General features: G+C 37.8%; 2 protein-coding genes across 5 annotated transcripts in view; both read right to left on the bottom strand.

The window, feature by feature from the left end:
- Positions 1-3,466: 3,466 nt before the first annotated feature.
- LOC110013702 (NLR family CARD domain-containing protein 3-like) overlaps positions 3,467-25,545 on the bottom strand; it is a 32,297-nt gene continuing 10,218 nt past the window's right edge. For both annotated transcript variants that reach the window (XM_023959649.1, XM_023959650.1), the window contains exons 7-8: positions 3,958-4,742; positions 3,467-3,626 (exon numbers count right to left, since the gene is read on the bottom strand). In XM_023959649.1, the coding sequence (XP_023815417.1) occupies positions 4,544-4,742 (199 nt within the window). In that variant the 3' untranslated portion in view covers positions 3,467-3,626; positions 3,958-4,543. The remainder of the gene's footprint in view (positions 3,627-3,957; positions 4,743-25,545) is intronic.
- LOC111948161 lies at positions 6,836-12,770 on the bottom strand. Of its 3 annotated transcripts, none has more exons than XM_023959652.1 (7): positions 12,707-12,770; positions 11,040-11,258; positions 10,801-10,969; positions 9,827-9,883; positions 8,575-8,642; positions 8,377-8,420; positions 6,836-7,318 (listed from the first exon to the last, which is right to left on the bottom strand). In XM_023959652.1, exons 2-7 carry the CDS (start codon positions 11,250-11,252, stop codon positions 7,246-7,248), a joined length of 624 nt encoding a protein of 207 aa, XP_023815420.1. In that variant the 5' UTR covers positions 11,253-11,258; positions 12,707-12,770; the 3' UTR covers positions 6,836-7,245. The 3 variants fall into 3 exon arrangements, 2 of the variants coding, with proteins under 2 accessions (XP_023815420.1, XP_023815419.1); XM_023959651.1 differs by lacking the exon at positions 12,707-12,770 and adding an exon at positions 11,388-12,281; XR_002874088.1 differs by lacking the exons at positions 10,801-10,969; positions 11,040-11,258; positions 12,707-12,770 and adding an exon at positions 10,096-10,332.

Genomic DNA, 25,545 nt, shown 5'->3' with positions numbered 1-25,545 from the left:
TGTATGTGTTTGAGTTCTTTCCCTATGTATTTGTTCCTTTGCATGATCTGCATGGAGTTTCTGACTCGTCTATAGTCCCACCTCTCACCTGTAGCCAGTTTCCTCATCACAGTTCCAAAAGTATAAACCCTCAATCTACAACTCAGTGCCAGATTTTTGTTAATCTTTTCCTGGTTCCTAATGCATGAATGTCTGCCTTCCTGCTCTCAGCCATATTCTTGTCCTCAGTCTCAGTCCTCTGCTCCCAACTTTAGGCTGGACCATTGAGCTTTCTCAATAAATTGTAGACCAACAGTACATTTTGCTATTTTGATCAATACAATATCAACAGAGCATGTGCGTGTGCTTGTGTATTTGTGTGTCTTCATTGAACTGTATCAGTTCAGTTTCTGTTCTCTCTGATTGAAGGAGGTTTTTGTACGACTGTTTTTCACTGTGTGAACGAGTATTTGCTGTTGATGTAGAATTCAGCCAAACAGTAATAAACTGCTGCATCTTCAGCCTGAGGTCAGAGTGAAATCTTGTCCACTAGATGTTCCACTGCCTGTAAAACGAGTTGGAGTTCCTGATTGTCTGCTGCTTATACCATAAATGAGCAGTTTAGGAGTTTCTCCATCTTTCTGTTGGTACCAGGAAAAGACAACTCCATCCACATTCTGACTAGTTCTACATGAGATGGAGACAGATCCTCCCACAGCAGAGCTCACTGCTCCAGGCTGAGTCACTGTGTACTGTCCTCTGGACTCTGAGGATACAGAGACAGAAACAGAAAGCAGCTTCATGCTTTTGTGGCCTTCATTTCAGAGGGACGGATGTTCATAGAGGAGAGGAGTTGGATTCTCTGGACTTTACCTGTGAAGCAGCAGCAGAGGAGAGTCCAGATGAGGACGCAGATCACAGTCATGTTTTGGATGATGATGATGATGAGGAGGATTTGTGTGTCTTCTGCTGTGATGAAGGACAGCTGTCAGTCATCCAGTCTTCAACTCTCAGGACTATAAAGTCTCCCAGAGCACTGGAGCATGGAGCTGCTGATGCAAAGTGTCTCTATGGAAATGCTACCACTGACTCCAACAGGAACATGGATCATCCTCATAGTCATGATTATCAATAATTGAATAATATATTTTTTAATAATTATTGATGTAATTTCTGTCTCCAAATTTATGTAAAAATAAAACTTTTACTACAGTTTCTTGAGCCTCTGTTTCTTGAGCATCACATTTTTAAATAATTATATTTCTTCTGACTACAACGGGAACTCAGATTCTTATAAATATTTATACATAAAATGAAAATGTATCAACTTTTCATTTCAGATTATAGATGAGAAAAAAACTACGTTTTAAAAAAGTGTGACTTTAATGTTTTCTTAAGTCTGAATTAAACTCAACATTTGCAATAATCAAATTTCTGTTAAATTTTTGATAATCTTGTTTTACATCATTTTATTGTGAATCTTAGATTAAAAAGTCAACATCTTTTGTAACATGAATCAGTATCATCCCTTGTGCTATCCTATGATCCTACCCTTACAGTATTCCGACCATGACAAGGGTGGATAAAGGTGAAGAGGTTTACATGGAATCCATGGAAACCAGTGAAGATCACAAATCATTGAAGAAATTGGGTTCAGTTCACTGTCTAGTGGGTCTAGATGACTCCCAATGTTAAATAGCATAAGGGTTAAAGTCAAGTCATGTCAGTTTATCTGTGTTCACTGTAAAAAAGTCTTTGCGATGCAAAAATTAAAAAGAGGACGTTGTAAAAATTACTTAGAAAACTAAAACTTTATTATTGTCAATGTTCACAGGTCACAGATAGTGATTCTGGCATTTATTATTAAGTTGGTTATTTAAACCGTTTTTGAAGAAAGAAAACAATCAAACATTATTTACAGTTTTCTGAAAAACAAACACACTTACAATATCATATTTAAATTCTAAAATTAAGATGTGTCATTTTCAGATATTTTTTGCTGACATTTCAGTTGAGTTTGTTTGTTTCAGAGTCAGAGAGCGTGTCTCTGTACAGTCAGAGGTTTTTGTACGACGCTTCAATCAGTTTGTATCACTGTGGTGGACTTTTGGTGGAGGAACCAGACTGGTGATTGACTGTAAGTACTTTTGATTCATTATTAACACTATAACTTTTGGTCTGATTAATATTAAAACATGTTTTAATAATATTCTAAACTCAATGTATTTCATTAAAGTAAGACAAATTGTTTTAATAGTTAATTTAGTTCTAAAAAAAAAAGGACGTCTTTCAAAAATGTATCTGTAAATGCAATTTTAAAGGGTTATTATTGATGTTTTACTGTAACTTTAAGTTTTATGCTGTTATCAAACATTAAACTGTGATTCAGTCATGACATCTGTAAATTATGAATTTATTTGTATAAAAATGTCAAAGAAACAGCAGGAATGTATTCATAGTTTCAAACATCTGTAACTTCCTCATCTTTCTTAATATTTCTCAGAGAAATTCTGTTCTAAAATGTGAATCAGAAGGTGGCCAACAAGGTCTTCCCCTCAGACTGGACTCTGTCCTGGGAGGTGGTCGGCAGCAGCAGCAGCAGCTGGGAGGAGAGCAGGAGCCCCGGGGTGCTGCAGAAGGACGGCCTCTACAGCTGGAGCAGCACCCTGAGGCTCTCTGCAGACCAGTGGGAGAAGGTGACCTGTCAGGCCAAGAGAGGATCCAAGGATCCAGTCTTAGAGACTTTCAGGAGAGACCAGTGCTCCCAGTCCTGAACTGGATATTTCTGACTCTCTTGCTGACTAACTCTCACTTTAAAATTCTTTTAAATCTATTCTTACTTTTGTCCTTTGCTCTTTTCAAGTTTTGTGTTGTCTTCAAATAAATACAAATGTCTCCAGTTTGATTATGAATCTTTTTTGTTCAGGCCTCAGTTTATTTTACATAACTTAAAGATTTGTAAAACGGAAAAAAAACATGTTTGTTATCAAATTACTGACTTTTAGCATCGGTTATCTTCTTCATTACTGAGACGTTTTTAAAAATTAACCAAAGGCTTTAATCTTTTTTCATCATCTGTACTGAAAATTAAACTTCAAAAATACTTAATGAACAAATAACATCAAAAACGTTTAAATAACAATGAAAGTTGACTGAAAAAACAGACTTCAATGAGTAAAGCTGTCCTGAACATGAAGGATGGGTTTATAGACAGATAAAAACAACGGAACAACTTAATCCTGAGTGAATTTATCTAAACACAATAAAAAAAGAAAATCATTTTCACTGATATCACATGAATCACTTTCCATATTTTTTAAATATTTTTTAATATAATACTAAAAGTTAATGTTATTTAATTGTTATATTTAAGGTTCAAGTTTTGAAATTCCTTGGAACAGACATATATATAGAAAATAAAACGATTACATTTTTTTTGACTAAATCTGAATTTACATCGTTAAATAAAATACTTTTTTTCCTTGTCTTGAACCAGAAGAGGAAGAATCCATTTTTCATGATGTTTCAGCTGCAGCTCCAACAGTCATCTCTCCAACTTAGACACTTTCCTCACTTTGCTGCTGCTTCCTCCTTCTGACCATCAGGAGAAAGATCAAACTCTCAGAACAACTTTTGATCACTTCAACCTGCAGAGAGAAGAAGAATGATGTGGAGAGATGCAATGTTTTCTATTGGGTTAGAATGTGATGCAATGAAGTCCCAGATTGAGAATCTGGGACTTCAGTTCTGCTCAGAGCAGCAGTTTCCTGTCAGCTCTGATGTTCTTCTGTTGAAAGAAAAGGACTGATGCTGGTTTCTAAATGTCTGTCCTTAAACTTGTCATCATTTCTTCTCTCACATTGTGACTGAAATCTGCTGCTTCACAGAAAATTCTAAATCTTTGCCCTCATTTTCACTACTTCAAGTTTACTACAACTCTGTAGGGAGATGTTGGACTGACTTTAACCCTCTGCTGACCTGAGAGTCTCCAGTTTGAAGTTTGGATTCTTCACCAGATCATGAAGCTGCTGAACATCAGAATCCTGGAGCTTGTTCCCACTCAGGTCCAGTTCTGTCAGATGGGATGGGTTGGACTTCAGAGCCGACACCAGAGCAGCACAGCTGATGACTGACAACCTGCAGCGCTCCAACCTGAAACCGGAACAGACATGACATCAGCAGCTGTTTTCAGGTGCTCCATTCTTCAGCTCAGTGAGTCAGGGGACATAGTCCTTCATGTGGATCCTTTACAGCATCAGGCTAGCTTCTAAAGAGAACCTCCAATTATCTGCACATTCATTCACCTTGTTCATGTCAGCACACATCAGTACCAGCTGAATGTGTGTTGGGTCAAAGGTCAAACCATACATATCTTTTCATGTAGAAACTGTCTGAGTACAGAGGTTCTTCTGCAAACAGGTTTTGTGTGGGAGCTGTAAAAACTATCAGTAAATCATTTATTCACTTTCTGAATCAAATATTACTCTTTGGCAACAACAGACCATATTTAGAAAAAAAGCTAAACAGCATTCACAGCTTGATGAATGCAAGTTGTTCCTGAGCTTCAGGAAACACAGAAGCTCTGTAACCTCAGAGTCTGCAGAAGGCAGCATGAAGTCTCCAGAAAGGCACACAGATGTTCCACTCCTGAATCCTGAATGAAGTTCAAGCTCAAATCCAGTTCTGTTAGATGGGACGGGCTGGACTTTAGAGCTGAGACCAGAGCTGCACAGCTGAACTTTGACAAAGTGCAGTTCACCAACCTGAATCCAAAAAAGAGATGAGTTTAGAGACAAAATAACTGTAAAATTTGGGTTTTGAGTGTTTGAAGCTAAAGGAAATAACAAACTTAACATGTGAAGAAAAGACAGGAAACGGCAAAAGCAGATGATAAAAAAGAAATCTTCCACCATGAACAACCCAGTCTCATCCTAAAATGTGTAGTAGCTACATTTGTCCACATGGAAATACGTGACAGGTTCACAAAAACGGCCCGTAACTTGTGAGACACTTACGTTTCATTTTCCTATTCATTTTCTATTAGCCTTCTCAGGATCACGTGACTTCTGAGGTTTTGCCTGCCGTGAAAAAAAACATGGCGGATGCTCGTTCATTTTTCGGTAGAAAATCCCACAAAACAGGATTTTTTAAGGACTAATCTTTATTCTGACAACATTTCTAGTGAGAAATATACCATTTACTTTCAGAAGGCTTTTATAAAAATGCAGTTTTTAGTTATCTTTTTTCGCTCTGTGAAAACGTTTTTTTAGGGGCTCTAAATTGTGAAAAACAAACGTTTACACCTACGTTAGTCCACAGGGCGAAACGTCTTTATTTTACAACAGTGGTCCCAAGCCACCGGGCCTCGGGACACTTGGCACCGGTACCGATCCATCCGCGGGACACTTGGCACCGGGCCGCGGGACACTAGGCACCGGTACTGATCCATCCGCGGGACACTTGGCACCGGGCCGCGGGACACTAGGCACCGGTACCGATCCATCCGCGGGACACTTGGCACCGGGCCACGGGACACTTGGCACCGGGCCGCGGGACACTTGGCACCGGTACCGATCCATCCGCGGGACACTAGGCACCGGGCCGCGGGACACTAGGCACCGGTACCGATCCATCCGCGGGACACTTGGCACCGGGCCACGGGACACTTGGCACCGGGCCGCGGGACACTTGGCACCGGTACCGATCCATCCGCGGGACACTTGGCACCGGGCCGCAGGACACTAAGCACCGGTACCGATCCATCCGCGGGACACTTGGCACCGGGCCGTGGGACACTAGGCACCGGGCCGCGGACCGGTACCGGGCCGCGGGACACTTGGCACCAGGCGGTCCGCGGAAAATTTTTGCACCGGGACGCACAGAAAGAAAAAATAATTTCCATTTTATTGTTTTATTTTTATTTTGAAATTTATTTTATTTTGAAAAGTGACCGGATAAAGTTGCACATGATTACACAGTGGATTTACGTTCATTATTATTATTGTTATTATTATTACTTAAGAGAAAATACCCCCCCCCCCCCGGTCCACGGTAAACGTGCCCCCCACCCCACCGGTCTGCGGTAAACGTGTCTTGCGTTTTACCGGTCCGCGGTTGGGGACCACTGTTTTACAACACTTGCGCATTCTTTTCTCGTTCATTTCTGTGGGTCACGTGACTGACAGGTTTCCTAGCAGGAGCCAGGAGCCAAAATATAGCGGACATCGCCTGGGTTTTTGATGTGAATTTATTATTATTGGCTTTATAAACACTTTGTTTTGATGCATTTTCTAGCGAGAATCATACAGTTGTTTTCAACATTATGTAGCTTCCAATTGTATTTGATACCTATATATTTTTTCTACGTACATTCCTTCATATAACTCAACAAAATAGTATCGACGGAACATTTTTATGTTGCTATGGTGGTAGCTACGGACGCTACCGGCGAACCGGAAGGAAGCCACGGTTAATTTGCGGTTATTATTGTGTCAAATTATTATTACTTTTACTCGAAAACAGCTTTTCACAAGAGGAATGCAATTAGATTTCACAAACTCAACTCAACCCACTAAAACGGTACTACCCATAAGTCTTGCGTTCGGAAGTAACTTTTTGTTTTGGGGGAAAACGCTATTTTGATTATTCATACTGACTTTTGATTCGTTTTAATTGCTTTACTGAAATAAACTGACAATCTACGTTTACCACTTGGTTTATGTTTATGATTCCAAGGTTTTTCTTTTATAAATGCTATTTCTTTTATCTGTCTTTGAAATTGTAAAGAATATACGTCTGTATAATTAATAAATGGGGGAAGCTAAAAAGGCAAATGACGACCTGGAAGAACAGTGTGTTTTTTTTTTTTTTTACCTCAAATATACATTCATCTATTTAGGTTGCACAATACAGCTCCATGCATTACATCTTTGCTCTTATTTCATTATACTAAATACCAAAAATGATTTACTATTAAGTATGTATCATTATAACTTGAGGTATGATCATTTGCAATTGCCATAGCTGTGACAATCCAACACAAAAACCTGATATCTGGTTATATGACAAATTTTTTGTATGTTTTTTATTGTAAACTTTTGTTTAGAATTTCACAACAAATGTGTCCTACCTCTATGGTATATCATACATGTGAGCATGTTGAGCAATAAAAAATGTAGATCAAACCCTTTCATTTGAACATTTTTATTAACAACAATTAGAAAGCAGTAACACAAACAACAATAATAATTTAAAAGGTCAATCTGATCAACAGAGGTGCCTTTGGGGTTTATTTTTTGGTGTTCCTTTTTCCACCCACTGTGGAGACCATGTTTTCCCACTGCAAAAAATACATAAATCAATGAATACATAAAAACAGTTAATGACAACATTACAATAAAAGACAACAAGCTCCAGTGAACTCCAGTTTGTACTTTATGCTACCATGCTCACAGTTATGTTACTGCAAATTCATTTATCATTTTCTAATTTGACTGACACATTTGTATGGTCATATGTATATTATATATTGTTTATGTCCTTGTTTGTTCCCCTGAAAATATGTCCCTGCGACAATTAAGTATCCTTGCCTAATTTGTTAATTAACTCTTTAGTCAGGAACCTTGGGTTAACCCTGGACCCTGTCTCTAGAGTCTCTAGAGCAAATGTGACAAACTCCAGGCCCGCGGGCCAAATGTGGCCTGCCTTGTCATTTTAAGTGGCCCCCAAAAGCATAAAAGTTTTAAATTTCTTAAATAAAAAATAAAAAATTGGTGTGTATTTATTCATATCTAGGGGAATCTGACTTGAAATATCAGATTGGGCTATATATTAGGACTTAAACACTTTCCATATAACCTAACCTGATAGAATCAAATTTAAAAAGATTTATGCTGGAGTAACAAGCAAACATATGTTTTCTATGCAACTGAAATTGTCATTTTAAAAAGTTATACTAAATACATAATAAGTTATTCCACATTAAGGAGTAGCTAAATTTATTTTTTATTACATTTACTTACATGTATAAATTATATCTGGCCCTTTGAGGACAACCACTTTGCTGATGTGGCCCTCGGTGAAAATGAGTTTGACACCCCTGGTGTAGAGTCTTGTCTCATGTCTCTGGTTCAGTGTTTGTCTTTTAATCATATAAGAACTATTGTCAAATTGAGTCCAACTGTATCAAAATCTAAAAGGGATATGATTTCCCATGCATTAATTTTATCATGCTGTATTATTTGTAACTTAATAGCTACATGTTTAAATAGGAAATCACATGAATGTTTTCAGGTGGTCCAGAGCACTGCTACAAGGCTAATAACTACACTGGCTCCACATCATGCACAGCCTCCTCTTATACAATCTATAAATAAACCAAAAAAAAATTATACATACCACATGGAACATGGCTCCCATTCAACAAACTCCATTAATTTCCCCTGATAAAAGTAAATTTAAAAAATGATTTTTTAAACATAGGCCATCATATTATTACACTTAAGAATTGTGATGCCGTAAATTGTATTTCATACATTCATATGAAAGGCAGATGAAAAGTACACATTTCTACTTCAGATAAGAAATAAAAATAACCTTCTGCTTTTTTGTCTTCAAGACCTGCTTCACTGGGTAAAACTGATCTTCTCCCCCATGGCTGCACTCTGAAAATATAAAAAGCACAATATAAAGGTTTCAAAGAAAGTAAACAGTAGGAAAATGTTTGGGAAAACATTTGTATGATGAATTTCCAAATGAAACTTCATGTTGTCTGTGGTTTTGCAAAAGCAAACACTAAATGCTGTAATGTATTTTATACATGGACACATAGTCTGTGACAACTAAATTATAAAAAAAATTTTTAAAGCTGTATAGCATCAAATAACTAATTACTATCTCAGTTCACTGTCTTCTTATTGCCTTCTTATTTTGAAGCAGTAATGAAGTCTGGCCAGCTGATTTTCATTGAGACAAATGCTTCTCAAACACTAAACTTTTTTTTGAAACAGTTGAATTTAGAGCTTTGGGAAGCTTTGTTTTCTCCATCACTAATTAGAAGCACTTATAGCATGCACAGCTTCACCATTTAGTTGTGGTTATAAGCTACTACACAGTATTTGTATATGTTCAAAAAAAACAAAGAAATGGCCAGATCACAACAGTTTTTCCTTAGGTCATTTATAACTGTTGCTGAAAATTAAGTCAAAACCTGTAAATCACTTTTTGAGTGATTTTGCAAACATTTCACACAACATACTAACAAATCCTAATGATAACATGACCTTCTTCGCAAAAGTAGATTATGAATGTCACATTTATTTTTTCATGAACAAGTTACATGTAAAAATAATGTCAATTAAATATATGATATTAATATAGATTTGACAGTCAAACTATCAAAAAGTTAAATTAATCTGCTGCAACATAACTGAAAGTATATTTTATATATATATATATATATATATATATATATACACACACATATATATAAAAAGCTAATGTTCTATTAACAAAAAAGAAATTGCTGCAACATAACTGAAATTATATTTTATGTATATATATAAAATATAATTTTAGATATGTTGCAGCAATTTCTTTTTTGTTAATAGAACATTAGCTTTTTATTTTCTTTTTCTAGTCTTTTTGTTATCACTGTTTGTCAATTTTTTGCTGCTAGCATTTTAAGTATCCTTGTGAGGAACACATAACTCTGTTAAGTCCACATAAAGGTAACCTCAATTTTAAATAGTTGACTAAGGTCATTAAGCATGTCATTTAGAAGATACAATAACATTGTCTATGTTTGTATCTGAAGCTGTTGATAGCAAATAAAAGATAACCCATTTACCTCCAGGTGAATCTTTCTTGTTATCTCTTTTTTTCTTTTTCTTTGCTGGAACACCTGCTAGAAATAAAGAACATTTTCTGTAAATTATATTGTTGATTTCAATTAATATTATGCAAACATTTAAGCCCACAGTTTTTCCAGTGTGATTTAAATAAACAAAAAGAATGCTCTTTTGACACCATTTCAACATCTTACAATATGTTGTGGTTTTAACATGTATTTCAGAAGACTACGTCACCATATTATTAAAATGTTATGAATCTGCATACTGGTTGAAGGCTGGATGGATGATGCAGTTGAAGGTTGAATGGCTGGTGAGGCTGAAGGCTGGATGGATGGTGCAGTTGAAGGTTGAATGGCTGGTGAGGCTGAAGGCTGGATGGATGGTGCAGTTGAAGGTCGAATGGCTGGTGAGGCTGAAGGCTGGATGGATGGTGCAGTTGAAGGTTGAATGGCTGGTGAGGCTGAAGGCTGGATGGATGGTGCAGTTGAAGGTTGAATGGCTGGTGAGGTGAAGGCTGGATGACTGGACCAGAGGGCATTTGAAGGCTCGTCCAACCTCAATGGGGAAAATAAATAAAATAATCTAAATGCAGTTGTCTTGTTATGCATATAATTTTTTTGTCTTGAAATACATTTGCTAAATTTAAACATATCACAATTTTACAACTTGTTTTACTTTTTTAGATCAGATATACATTTATTCCAACACATTGGATAGATTTAATGTACTACAATTCCTTCTACAGAATAAAATAATACCGGTACTATAAAAACTAAAGTTAATCAAATCAAAAGTGACAAATAAAGCAGCACAATAACCGTGAAAAATATATCACTATATACTCCAAGTGTTTTAGATTAGTCAAACGTTATTATTTTTTCTACCTCTAGAAATAATGACAAATTTGAATGCACTAATCCTAGGAACAAACTGGCTGAAATTATAAACATTTTCAGACAGAAATACTTACCATTGATCATTAGCTCATATAGGTCTTTCATGCGGTCCAGACACTGTCCAGCTTGATCGGTTAATTGCCACCTAGGGTGAATGACATGTGTATGCCACGTAGATGTTTTCTTTCCAGGTCTGGCAATAAACACAACGGCTTTTTGTCCCAAAGTATTCAACTTTTCCACCTAAAAAAATTGTTACATCATCAGTAATAACTAAAATTATAAAATACAATTGCAGACATAAAACACGTACCAAAACCGATGCCTCATCCAAAACATGTGTGGTGGTTTTGTTTTTCTTGTGTTTTTGCAACCAAGTCTCCTTTTTGGATTGAAACTTCTCCAGTTTTTTGGCAAGCCTTTGCCTCATTGGCTGGATTGTTTGGCATACTTTACATGTCTTAGTTGCCACACCAATCACAGCTTTGCAGCTGACACAAAGTTTTGTTGTAGATCCTCGTGGCATCTTGACCTGTGAATATATATAAAATATATATAGAAAATATGTTTTGAAAAAAAAACACTGAAATTGAATTTAAAAAACCCACTTAAGTTCAATAGTATATACTATACATTTGATCGACTAGTCAAACAAACTTACATTTGTGTTCTGGAGTCGAACCACTGGATTTGCATTATTTTCCAGCATAAAAAACATATAAACAAATAAACTTAATGACATGCTGTTTCTATCTAAGGTGTTGAAATTGGGGCACAGCAGAAATTCCATTTAATTGTTTGTTTGTAACCTATTAATTTCGTGGGTGTTTGCTTTCAATAACATAAACCTACAGAGGACCTAGTCTTAACTTTAGTACTTCATATTTTATTCAAAATATTCATTCATGAATTGTAGAATACACTTCTTCATATCAAATTTGATATGACAATAGAAAAAATAAAGTCATTGTTAAATGTGGTCAAGTTTAACTTTATTTAGTACCCCTGTTAAATGGAAAATTAACATGAAGTCTTTTAAGTCAAAATAAACTGCAATTGCTTCACTCTTTTACTATATGTAAATAATAAACAGAAATAGAAATTATCTTCAGATATACATTGACTTTATTTTGTATGTTCCACAATTAGTCAAAATGAAAGATGTTCTATATAATGATTTACTTAAAATGTAAAACTTAAGAGAAGGTGTTTAGATAAATTGTAGTGTTCACATTGAAATTCACAACTAGCTGTAAATTTAAACAACCAAGCACATGTTTGTGGTAGGTTGTTATTGGTTATTGACAATTATATTTTTCACAACTACGTACTACAAAGATCCCAAAAGTACATAGCATTTACATATAGCAGAAACCAGATATTGTGTTGTGGCAGTACTGTCAATCAGCAATCAATGGGCAGTTACTTTGTTTGTAGTAATTATCAGTTATGACATATTACCAAAATGGTGCCAAACCGTTCCACCAGCACTTCAAAAACATTACTACTCCGAAACCGGAAAAACAATTTCTCATTACATTCTTCTCTTTATGTTAGAACTAGTTTGTCGTGTCTTACCCTGCTGCCTACGTCTTTGTTTAGGTTCTGACCAACAAAGAAGCACCCTTGCGATCGATATATGAGGTAGTTTCATTAGCTGGCACCGACCGACCCGCGTGCTGCCAGAACCCGGGCCAGATTAGCTAATGTCATTCAACAGTATGACTCCGTCTAGAGATGTATTAATTTTATAAACTAAAATTCTAAATTACAAAAGTAATACACCGTCATTAAAGTTAACTGTCACTGAAAATATTGTTCGTGGGGGGGGGTTAGTTCTGCTTGACTTGTGTCATGCGTGGGTTAGCTGAAATATTAGCTAAGAGGTAAAGCTTGCATGACCAGAAAAAATTATAGATTATTGGTATTTATTTTAAAGTTCAAATAGTTTAGATTTCCCGATGTATGTTCATTTCTTACCGTTTGTAGTCTTGCATCAGCTTCTTGGCAAGCCAGTCCTTTAACTACTCACGCGCAGTCATTGCCGCCCCTCCCCTCTTCAAAGCAAGCGCACAAGAACAAAGCATAGGCCCCTTTTTATACTTTCATTTGATATAGAATTAAACTTTAGCTTTGAAAACTTTCAGAGCCTGTCACATTAAAATATATAATTTATGAATTTCATACATTGTTTACCTATTAACATCTACATTAATTTACACCTGCGGAAAAAATTTAAATATATTGGAATGGATATGCATATGTGCATCAATGGATATTAAGGGGTTAAACGTTTTCGGTATGATCAAAATTTTATGTGGATGTGAGAGATGAGGTCTTGAGATCAATTCAAATTGCATATTGCCATTTACTCCCAAAAAATAATGTACGTATGTTCAGCTCCTGATACTTAGCTTCAGGTTGGACCCAAGGGGATGGATCATACATCCTATGTGTGATCCATTGTTTTCCAAGAAAAACAGTAACATTGATACTTATATACAGTGAGGTCAATAAGTATTTGATCACCCTGTGATTCAGCAAGTTCTCACAATTTTAAAACATGGAGGTGTCTAAATTTTTCATCATATGTGCATTTCCACAGTGAGAGACAGAATCTGAAGAAACATTCAGAAATCACGTTGTACAATTTCTTTGTAAAAGTCTGTGACAAATACGTTTTTGATCACTTGAGTTAAACAACTTTGATATTTGGTACAGAAGCCGTTGTTAATCAATTACAGAGGTCAAACGGTTCATATATTTCTTCACTAGGTTAATACACACTGCATTAGGATTTTGGCCCACTCCTCTACAGATCTTCTTTAGATCTGTCGGGTTCGGGGCTGTCGCTGAGCAACACGGAGTTTCAGCTCCCTCCAAAGATTCTCTATTGGATTTAGGTCTGGAGACTGGCTAGGCCACTTCATTACCTTGATATGCTTCTTACGGAGCCACTCCTTGGTTTTCTTGGCTGTTTGCTTCGGGTCATTGTCATGATGAAAGACCCAGCCACGACCCATCTACAACGCTCTGACAGAGGTTAGGAGGTTTTTGCCCAATATCTCACAACACAGAGCCCTGTTCATCCTCTCCTTAATACAGTGCAGTCGTCCTGTCCCTTATGCAGAAAAACACCCTCAGAGCATGATGCTTCCACCTCCGTGCTTCACTGTAGGTATGGTGTTCTTGGGATGATGCTTCTTCTTTCTCCTCCAAACACACTGAATATATTTGAGACCAAAAAGTGCTATATTGGTCTCAGACCACAAGACTTTCTCCAATGACTCGTCTGGATCATCAAGATGGTCATTGCCAGACCTCAGACGGGCGTTGACATGGGCTGCCTTCAGCAGGGGAACCTTCCGTGCGATACATGATTTTAAACCATGACGTTTCAATGTATTACTTATAGCCTTGGAAACAGTGGTCCCAGCTCTCTTCAGGTCATTGACCAGCTCCTCCCGTGTAATCCTGGGCTGATTCTTCACCTTCCTTCGCATCATCCATACCCCACGAGATGAGATCTTGCGAGGGGCCCCAGTCCGAGGGACATTGACAGTCATCATTAGCCTCTTCTATTTCTGACAATTGCTCCAACAGTTGTCCTTTTCTCACCAAGCTGCTTGGCAATTGCCCTATTTAAAAGCAGAACTGCAAGTCTTTGCTGGTCAGAAATCTCTGATAATTAAGTGCTCAAATACTTATTTGTAACAGTAATATACAAATAAATTGTTTACAAAAATCGTATGCGATTTCTGAATGTTTCTTTAGATTCTGGCTCTCACTGTGGAAATGGAAAAAATTTTAGACCCCTCCATGTTTCCTAAGGGGGAGAACTTGCTAAATCACAGGGTGATCAAATACTTATTGACCTCACTGTACATACCTACATATATGTATACACATATACATACATATACTATAATATCCATATCAGAACTAGTTTAATAATACCTTTAAATTATGCAATGTAAAAAGAGTAGTGCAAAATTAAAAATCCACCAATTTCATTCAAGAGAATTTATTGGTCAATTATCACAGTTTACTTATGTTCTTCTGGAGACATTTGGGGGTGGGGTGGGCATGGCGGTGTCAAATATCTTCATCCGAGGAACTACTGTCTAAGTTTTCCTCATCTGTGGAAGAGTCATCTAAACACAATGCTTGCAATCCCAAAACATTCTGGTATATTTTGCGTGCAGCATCCTGTCGAGCACGGAGTTCTGTCGACCTTCTTTTCAGCAAACACAGTAGCCCCTCTCGTCCTTGCTCTGTCAAGGCGTCAGTGTTGCCTGACGATGACAAAAAGACAAATTAAAATCAAGTGTCTTTCCATATTTTCATTTATAAAAGAATGTTTTACCAACTTTGGCTCAGTGATCCCTTCAGAAATCTGAGAAGAAAGCTCTTCAAGCATCCCAACCGCATTCCTTAGGTACTCCCAGTGCTGCTTAACTTCCCGAACCACAATGACCTTCTCTTCTTTCAACCTGGTCAGCAGCATTACCCTTGTCAAAAAGCTGCTTTTTCTTAACCATGTCACCATGACCTAAAATTCAGCACAGTTTCAGTCATTTCAAATCCCCATTAAAATTCATCTAAAGTTAGGTATTAAAGTTTTTTGTTGAATAAAAAACAAAACAAAAAAAACGTACATTCCCAAGGCCAGAAATAGTTCTCATGAGCCAAAAGCACATCAGAAGAAGGTAATTTCTCTGTTTCAGACAAATCAGTGTTTCGTTTTGTGATGGCATCGTCTAAGGCTCTCTTTTCTGTAGCAATCTTCTTTCGTAATAGATGACGCCGTTTGTTGCCATCTAGAGGGAAAAAAAAAGTTCATGCATACCCAGCTTTATCTTACAAGAGTATTTCAGACATTTTCAATAACTTTTTATTTTTTTCCCCTCACCAGCCTTGCGATACAATTCATATTTCTCTGTTTGATGCTCAGATACAGTCCTTCAATGGTTTTTTCAAGGTCATTATGACCAGTTGAATCTTGTGGGGAGAAAAGTAGAAGTAATTAAAATTATTTTAAGAACACAAGGTGCTTTGACAGTTTGACTTGGGCCAAAAATTCTATAAAAAGGCATTCATTTGGAGGTTTACTAATATAAATGTCATTGGAATTAAAAAAAAAAGAACAATTTTTGTGTGTCTGTCTGTCTATAATTTTTTCCCCCCAATAAGCTTCACAGTACCTGCAGCCCAATTTTTTACATCAGACACCCATTGCTGGACAGTGTCTTCTTGTATCGACAGCTCTTTAGTTAGTTGATCAAGATCTGCCAATGCTTCAGAAATCCTTTGTGCGGTCTGTCAAAAATATTGCAACATTGTTGAACAGTGTTTGAATGAAAGAAGTCTAAGAGTCATGGAAAATGGATGTCTAGTTTTTACCTTGATGTATCTTTTTGCTAGAATCTGGTCAAGCTTTTCCACCTTCCGCTTGTTCCATCCAATAGCCTGTATCGTAAGGATATCTGTGCGTACTTCAAGCACAACATATATTAGCCCAGCATAACAAAAAACAATACATTTTTATAATATACTTACCAGCTTTGGACATGTATTTAGAACATATGGCTGCCCGAGACAGGAAGCTGTTCACTTGCTCAACCTCCTCCCCCATTGTTATTCCTGCTCCCTCTTGGTTTCGACCTCCCCACTGCAACTGCAACAAATGTGATTTGTTTCCGTTAGCATTGAGTTTAATATCTGGAGTGATAGTGCAAAAGAGGTTGGCAATCATTACCTCACACATCCAGGAATGTGCTTTAGCATGCATGATTGAGAGGAAAGGATGCATTGGTCAACAACCCCTGTAGTTCAGGACAGTGGCGCACAACCTTCTGCAGATATGGCCAATATTTGCACACCACATCGGAGCAGAAAAACCCTACATTCTGAGCAGCAAGTTCTTTTTGGAGAAAGAGAGGATATGCAAAAATTTCTCCACGGAACATATTGAGTCCTTTCAACAAGACCCCATGACGGCACACAGCAACCTCAACACCTTCCTCATCCACTTTGCTGGCAGATTTGTGAGAGGACTCTCGTGCTGCTAACCACTCGCCTCCTCCACATCTTCCCTTTCCAGGATTCTATTACAGATGACCAAAAGATATACAAATTTGATTGTTGTATATTAAGATGCATGGAATATTTTGAGAAACTTAATACACTTTTAAAAAAGTCGACCTTACATGTCGTGTTGCACCATGGATATAGTCCACAAAAGAGGCCACCTCTGTATCTTTCGCCAAAAAAACACCGTCAAAAAATCCATCAGGTCTAATGGAAAAAAAAACAAAACATGTTAAAATACATCCATAGAAAATTCAAATAACATTGAAAATGTTTACCCCATACCCTGGTTGGCTTCTGAAGCGGTAAAGTTTGCGGTTCCCATCCACTGCAACAGCCAACATGGAGGGGGTGCATGCTGGGCACTTAAAGTGATGCACCAGTGACAGCCTCTCAACTTCAAATTTGGCATAGGACCACTCCAGAAAAGATTTCTGCATGGTGTCGCCACATATTTTTCCACTCTGGTTCAAAACAAAACGAAAAGAAAACAAAAAAAAGACAAAAGTTAAAGATACAACAGTCAATGTAAAACACAGTTGTTGCCTCAATTATGTAACTTACTCGACCAAAGACTTTAGTGCGCTGTTCAAGCATTCCGACAAAAGCATGCCTTGACATTCCTGGTGCAGTAATTTTAAGATCTTCATATGATGTGAACAAATCCACTGTATATAAAGTCTCAAAATGTACTGTGGCTGGCCAATATCCACTTTCAACCAAATCACCAATGCCAACATCCCAGGTTTTTCCACAGGAACAGGTAACATTTGGCAGGGATAGGTTGTATCGTCCTTTAAAAGAAATAAATCACATTTTATTACAGTGTCAGATAAATGCATCTAGACATTAAAGAAAAACACAATTATAAACAACAAACCACAACAAGAATCAAGTTTCTCATGCACGAGGGAGAGGAGCAAATGTGTTGGAAAAGGTCCACCACGTTTCTCTTCTCAAAGGTCTGCCCCTCCCTGTGCTGCTTTTATTAAGAACACAAGTGGGAGGTAACAATTCAAGACAAAGACAAAAAGTTCATTAGGGGGTGTCGTACAATGACCCCTTTGGTTGGATTCTAAGTTTAAACAGTATCACTTATCAGCTGAGGACAGTGTGTCGTAAAACCCCCCTGTTCCTGGCTGGGCATGAGAAGCAGATGACCAAACACACAGAACTGTTTTTAGAAGAGGTAAAAAGGTCAATCTGAGTTAACATTTAAAGAAATACATTTAAACAATGATAATAATAAAACAAATTCCTTCACATACTCCCTCCTATTTATCATTGATAAATGTCAAAATCACACATCCAATATCACATCCCTTTTCAGTTTTCTGTGACATCTTCATTTTCATAACACTATCAATTTACACTCAGATGAGACGTTTTTTTTTTTTTTTTTTTTTTTTCAAGTCATTTCAATTTCAAAATCATTACAGTCATCTTGTTCTCCCTTTAATAACAAGTTGTATTCTTGACTCAGAAGAACACTTTGTACTCCACCATTCACTGCTCTGGAAATCATAGATTGAATACAAGGAAAAATGCACATAGTGAACACACAACATATGATCAGTACCATAAGAATAGGTGTCACTATTTTTAACAAAGTTGCTACCAGGAACCAAAAGCAAACCAGGAGAAGAAATCCCAAGATTGGGGTTTCCTGTCATCCTGCATTGCCTGTTGAACCTATTCAAGTTGATGTAATGCTTCAGTGATGCTGTGACCTTCATCTGTGTTGTCAGGAATAAATGTACAACAGGTATCATTTAATATTTTACAAACACATCCCTCCTGAGCAACCAATAAGTCCAAAACCAATCTGTTCTGTAGAACCTTAAGTCTCATGCTTGACATTTCTTCATTATAGACTTTAAATGCTTTAATTCAGCGTTCAAAAATAAACCTAATCAATAATCAATGGTCTCAATTCTGAGAGCGTTTTTAGCATTTCCCACTCAGGGAAACAATGCCATAGTTACCTTTTGCCCCCGTATTCCAGAGTTTATGGTCTCCAGGTACATCTGATCCCCAAATGGAATCATGTGGCTTGACATCAATAAGGTTACGTCTGTGGCGCAGGTGAGGCTCATGGACTGCAGAAACTATGAAAGTGTGATCTGTGACCTTTACGGGAGCACAAATCCCACTCCAGTCTCTAGGCAGACTGAGGTAGAGGGCCTGCCCACATAACCAAAACATTTGATCAACCACATAAGTACCATTGTTACCTGGAATTAAATCTGGATTAGATCCAACACAACGTCCTCTGGGGCAGGGAACTGCATAACCATGGGAAACTCTGTCATTGATTATCTGGACTGTGAAGGGAACAAGAAGTTCATGACACATCTTCGTCGGCAAAGTTCCTAAAAACTCTGTGCCATTGTTAGTTACGCAATGTGGAAACACAGTTCCTGGTTCCACACTAGCATATGGAGCTAATGATTTTGTCAATTTCAGTTTTTTAAACTGATACAAACTCTTACAACTCGGTCTTACAAGAGTTCCATTTGAAGTGGTGACGGCTCCAGTACTAATATACCCTCTGGTACTATATTCAATAACACAGTCGCTTTTCCACTCAGAAAATTGCTTTGCCTGCAAATTAGGATGTAGGGATGAAGCTTCAATTACAGAACAAACATAGCAATCCGATCTATTCTTTTCCTTAGCCAGTAACATAACATACCTATACCAAGAATTTGTCATATACAGGTGAGTTATGTTCATTTTTGGACTATTCAAAACATCATGTTCATCAATACTCAGCCATCGTCGAGAAATGTTTCTTTCCTCACTGGTGGTTCTTCTTGCGGGTGGATAATGATTCCAAAAGAATCGAATCCATGTGGTTGCTCCTGTCAGGAATAGCAGGAACAGTAAACAAAATAAACTGTCTCTTAGCCCAGTTGGACACGCCATGGTGGATATGTACCTATCTTCGGGAGGGAGAGGTTACTAGCACATCACCTCCTCAAGTCCTCTAACAGTGTAGGATCCGTGTAGTGCAAAAGAGTTCTGGTGTGCTTTCTTCCCTAAGACTAGGTGGATGTCTCGGCTTCGCTGACGTTGAGACAAGCAGCTTCTATACAGCTGCCTCCCTTTGTAGTCAGACTTCCCCACCTAGCAGTTGGAATTAGCCTCACCCAGATGCTTTTTCTTGCAGTGTGACAGGTGGATCCAAGACGTCCTTTCAGCAATCTTTACAGCTGTTGGTGTAGTCAGCAGGACTTGGAATGGCCCTTCCCCCCGTGGGCTGGACCAACACTTCCTTTTTATGGCCTCCACAAACACCCAGTCACCAACCTGCACTGGTGAAGTGTCCTGTGGAGATAAGAAGGAATCTGGCACTTGATTTGTCCTTTGTACATCTTTAGTGGTAAACATTTTTCTCAAATAATCCACTAAATTTGCATCATCATCTGGAGAATGTTGCTGTGTAGGATCAATGTCTGGTAACCTATAAGAACGTCCATACAACATTTCAAAAGGCGTTAAAGGTTGACCTGCTGTGCGTGTGATACGCATGCTTAGCTGAACTAAGTCTATGCAGTCAGGCCACTGTCTGTTTGTCTCTTCCATGCATTTCTTTAACTTTGATTTGATAGTGCCATTAGTTCTCTTAACTAATCCTGCACTCTGTGGGTGATAACTACAATGTCTCTTTAAATCAATACAAAGATGTTGAGCCATTTTGTCTATCACTTGATTTACAAAATCTGTACCATTATCACTTCTTATCACTTGTGGTATGCCAAAAGTTGGGATTATTCTTTTACAAATAGCTTTAGCTACTGTAATAGCATCTTGTGTTGCACATGGAAAAATTTCAACCCATTTGGAAAATGCATCAATAATCACTAAACAATATTTCAATCCTTTACTTTTATTCAATTCAATAAAATCCATATGGATTGTATGGAAAGGAAAAGGTGGTTCAGGAAATTTTCCTCTCTTAGGTCTAACATTGCCTTGGGGATTATGATGCATACATGTAACACATTGTTTACAAAAAAATTTTTTTATAGAGTTTATAGAGCATAAATCCACAAGTTGTTTAATATTTCTCTAATAAGTTCATCCTCCCCCCTGTTGAGACATGGCAAAGCCCATGACTCAAAATTGCTGCCCATTTGTACATGGATTTTGGTAAAATAGGTTTCCCTTCTGTGCTGACATAAAGACCTTGTTCAACTTTGCTCCTTTTTCAACCATAAATCTTTTTCTTGTTTCGGTGCACTGTGTTGCATTTCCTTTAAAACATCAGTGGTTGCATCTGCAGTCACATCCTCATTTGTGCATATTTCTACATCTTTTGTTGCAGCTTGCTTTGCTGTTGCATCTGCAAAGGCATTTCCTTTAGAAATATGATCTGTTTTTTTTTGTGTGTGTCCCTCACATTTACATATTGCCACTTTAGATGGTAACATTACAGCAGTTAATAATTCTTTCAGTAAGTCTACATGTGTTACTGGTTTTCCTGTTGATGTTTTAAACCCTCTGTTCTTCCATCTAATGACCACTGGTGGGCATCCTGTAATTAACCCTACATCTGCTGGCTCTTTAGTCCAAAGTGACTGTGGAAGGTCTTTAAGAGAATCTTCCTCTTCCTCTGTCAACATAATTTTCACTCAGCTACTTCTGTCAGTCAGATGCACATTAGCCTGTGTAATCACTACCCAGTTTAATGCAATCCTTTTAAACTAAGTTTCAGGATTGGTAGAAATTCCAGTTTCCGGATCAGTCTGCCAGTCCAAAGTATAGGTCACTTCCTGCACATGTTCTTTCATTTCTTCCCATTTTTCTCGTGAACCTTTAGAACAAGAAATAAATGGAACTGCATCTGCCATTTGTTTCCAACTTGTCACTCTTTCTGTACACATTAAGTTTTTTGCTTCTGGTGTAACTGTCACAGTACAGAAACTAGTTTCATCTTTCCAATAAAAATCATTTATTGTACATTTTTGAAATCCTAGTTTACTCACTGCTTCGTCATATCTCCTGTCAGGACCAGGAGACTTTTTGCATCTTAACATGACATACAGAATGTCTGAAGACATAAAATCTGCATGGGGTGACACTCTGGCTTTTGCTTTCTCCATTAAGTTTTTTGCAGTCTGTCCAAGATCAGTTTTAGGTAGATCTAAAATCCAATAATAGTGTGGTTCACCTCTGCCTTCTAGCACACAGATGTCTGTATCGGGGCAACGTCGTGCTTGCATCCCCCCTTCTCTGGTGGGGTAAATTCCTAACTTTAATCTTATCATGACATCTCTCCCTAAAAGATTAAAAGGACAGTTTGGTGCTAAAACCACAGGAATGCTTGTTGTTTCATTAGTGTCAGGATTTTCAAAACAAACTGGTTTACTCTAATGTTTAGTTTCAATTTGACCATCTGCAGATCTCATTTGTATTGTTTTATTTGACTTAGGAAAATCATTGTAATAACTTCTTATCACAGTTCTACAAGCCCCTGAATCACAAAGAAAAACAAACGATTGTCCCTGAACATAAAGAGTTATTTCTGGCTTTTCCATAAGACAAACTTCAGTGAGATCTAAAAATTCATCACAAATTCGTTGAATTTCTGGTTCAGATTCATTGTTAATCTTGACATTACTTCTACCATCTAGTCAATCTGATTTCTTCCTTTCAGGACAATCTCTCTCCCAATGATCTCTCTGTCCACAAATCCAACATCCATCATCAACCTGCTCTGACCCTCTGTTGCTACTTCCTCTAGACCTTCTTCTAAAATTTTCTTTAAAATTTCCTTTTCCACGACCACAATTTCTCCCTCTGTTCACATTCCTTCCAAAAAACACATCACTACTTTCTTCCTGCCAAAATGTATCTACACTTTGATTCCTAAATTTCTTTCTATTCACCATCAATTTTTTCTGCATGAACAGCAAAATTCACAAACTGTTGTAGTGCTCCTGTTGGTAGATCTATGTAAAGTGTCCTTATCTAGTCTGCAATCTCTGGTCTCATAGCTTGCAGTAAAACTTGTTTCAGCTGCTGTCTATAGGGACCATCATCATTATCTCTGAGTCCACAATTAGCTTTAAAACTTCTTCAAATCTGACTCTAAAATCAGACACTAACTCTCCATCTTTTTGTTTAGTTTGACCAATCTTTCCATAATCAGGTCTCATTGGAAAGGCTTCTCTAATTCTTTGTCCTAAAAGTGTAAGACTTTGAATTAACTCTTAGACTGTTATGCGGAAGAGGTCTGGGTGGATTGTCATCATTCATAGGATTCCTTTACTTTTGCCCAGTCTGCTTTCATAGCAGTCATACATGCTTGCTGACATTCAATGCCATTCAGATGGTAAGCTCTCTGAACTTCCATCATTTGCCCGTGAGAGATAACTCCCCTCACTGCCTTCCGTACATCCTCTAATGTCCAGGTGCTAAGCAAAAGAAGTGTAGGCCTCTGGCCATCTTCTCCAGCTCTAGGATTGGACACTTCAATCATTGGGTTCAGATGACTCTCCAGCTTCTTCCAAACCAACCCCCATAGTTTTACTCCATTCAAGTTTTTTTTCCCTTTTCCTCCTAACATTATTTTTCCTTTTTCTGGTTTATTTAAATCAGTCACTGGTGGGTAAAAACCCGTCAACAGAGGAGCATTTGTCCCCTGGTAGGGAGGAGGTGAGAAATCAGCTGGTTTCTGCTCTCCCCCCCTTTCATCCTGCTCCTGCTCGGTCTGCAGCCTGCTGCAGCCTGCTGTTGCAGGGGTCTGAGTCTCACAACTGATTTATCCTCTTCTTTTTTAGGAATCAGACATGCTTCTCTAGTTTTACTTTTCTGAATGCCATTCTTTATTTTTCGTTGCTTCATTTAAGCACAGTTTTGCACAAATTAATTCTTCACCATTTTTTTGTTTCTTTTTTAGTTTTTAATTCTGTTTTTAATTTGTAACCTTTGAACTAATTCAGTACATTCCCCTTAAAATTGTAGTTGAACCTGGATGAACCTCTTTCCATATATATTTTTTCATTTGAATTCCCCCATTTTTTTTCTTTTTTCTTTTATTTATGTTAGTCACAGAGCGTGATCAGAACCAACAGAGAATTTCTCTCAGGACCGAATTTCACTCCCCGTGCAACAAGCTTCTAGGTCAGACCTATTGTCTGATCCGGTCACACGTTTAGGGTCCTCCCAGGAGCAAAACCCGTTTTAGACTCTGGGTTCTTTTCACCTAAAGCCTAATGAGATGAAATCTTGTTCTACTCCAACAAGCAGCCTTGTGTTCAAGCAGCCTTGTGTTAACACCGCAAGGTTTCCAGCTGCTCACTGCTTCGAACAAGTTCACTCCTTTCACACATGCACACACATTCACACCAAAAAAAAACTTTTTTTATTTTATTTTTGTTGTTATTCTAGGCCTTTTAGGGACTTGAACCCTCTTACGCGTTTTAGGCTGCAGGACTCGAACCTACACCTTTATTTAGAATTCTGGACTTTTCCGGGACTCCAAACCCACACGTGTTTTAGGCAACAGGACTTGAACCTGTCCCTCAGAATTCTGGGCCACTTCGGGGACTCGAACCCCTGAAAAAGCGCTGTACTTGCCTTGTCGTTGTGGTCTGACTGGTTAACGAATAACGTCAATCCGGACCCAGGGATCAGACCAGTCGATTGGCCGGCGTAGAATTCACTACGACGGACTTTCCTCCGGAGACCTAGTCTCACGGGCTGTGCACAGACTTCAATCGGCATGATCCTCCCCCAAGGACGCAGATATGTTGTCATCCGGCTCGAATGGACCAAAGAATGTCAGATAAATGCATCTAGACATTAAAGAAAAACACAATTATAAACAACAAACCACAACAAGAATCAAGTTTCTCATGCACGAGGGAGAGGAGCAAATGTGTTGGAAAAGGTCCACCACGTTTCTCTTCTCAAAGGTCTGCCCCTCCCTGTGCTGCTTTTATTAAGAACACAAGTGGGAGGTAACAATTCAAGACAAAGACAAAAAGTTCATTAGGGGGTGTCGTACAATGACCCCTTTGGTTGGATTCTAAGTTTAAACAGTATCACTTATCAGCTGAGGACAGTGTGTCGTAAAACCCCCCTGTTCCTGGCTGGGCATGAGAAGCAGATGACCAAACACACAGAACTGTTTTTAGAAGAGGTAAAAAGGTCAATCTGAGTTAACATTTAAAGAAATACATTTAAACAATGATAATAATAAAACAAATTCCTTCACATACAGTATAACTTTGAAAGACTATTATTTTGAAAAAAAGAAGAAAGGAACATTACCATTCATTCCAATCAGAATCACTTGTTTTCCTGCAGAAACTTCTGTTTGACCAGTAGAGCAGTCACAGCAGGGAAGGACGACAGGCAAAAGGCATGCTTGTAAAAGTAAACAATTCATATTAGTTAAAACATAAAATATTATCTGCAAATGTGTTTTATTTCTCAAAGGAAAAAATAATGCATCTTTTTTTTTTTTTTTTTTAAAAGATTTTTAAACAAGCATTGAGGGTGGTTTTGATTTATTTAACAAATTTAAAAGGCCCATGTGATTTTAATGAGAAAAAGTACCTCTTTCGTGGAAAGTAAGTTTTCCTCCCTCTTCCTTGATGAAAGTGGTTGGTGGGAGTGGCCTATAAAATCCCTCCACCGTCGCTGATCGGTTGTGAAGTACTCTGTTGTCATGTACAGCCAAATCACATGACGCACAATAAAGTGGTCTTGGCAAA

The sequence above is a fragment of the Oryzias latipes genome, chromosome 11 (assembly GCF_002234675.1).
Source record: "Oryzias latipes chromosome 11, ASM223467v1".
Taxonomy (NCBI): Eukaryota; Metazoa; Chordata; class Actinopteri; order Beloniformes; family Adrianichthyidae; genus Oryzias; species Oryzias latipes.
Note: the sequence above shows the minus strand (reverse complement) of the source record. Positions and strands in the feature narration are given on the sequence as shown.

Coding starts and splice junctions, on each gene's coding strand:
- LOC111948161 (XM_023959651.1), bottom strand. CDS start 11,516: ATGGAATTTCTGCTGTGCCCCAATTTCAACACCTTAGATAGAAACAGC. Junction 9,884..10,800: donor ATATGAGCTAATGATCAATG/GTAAGTATTTCT, acceptor CTTTATTTCTAG/CAGGTGTTCCAGCAAAGAAA. Junction 7,319..8,376: donor TGGGAGCCATGTTCCATGTG/GTATGTATAATT, acceptor TATTTTTTGCAG/TGGGAAAACATGGTCTCCAC.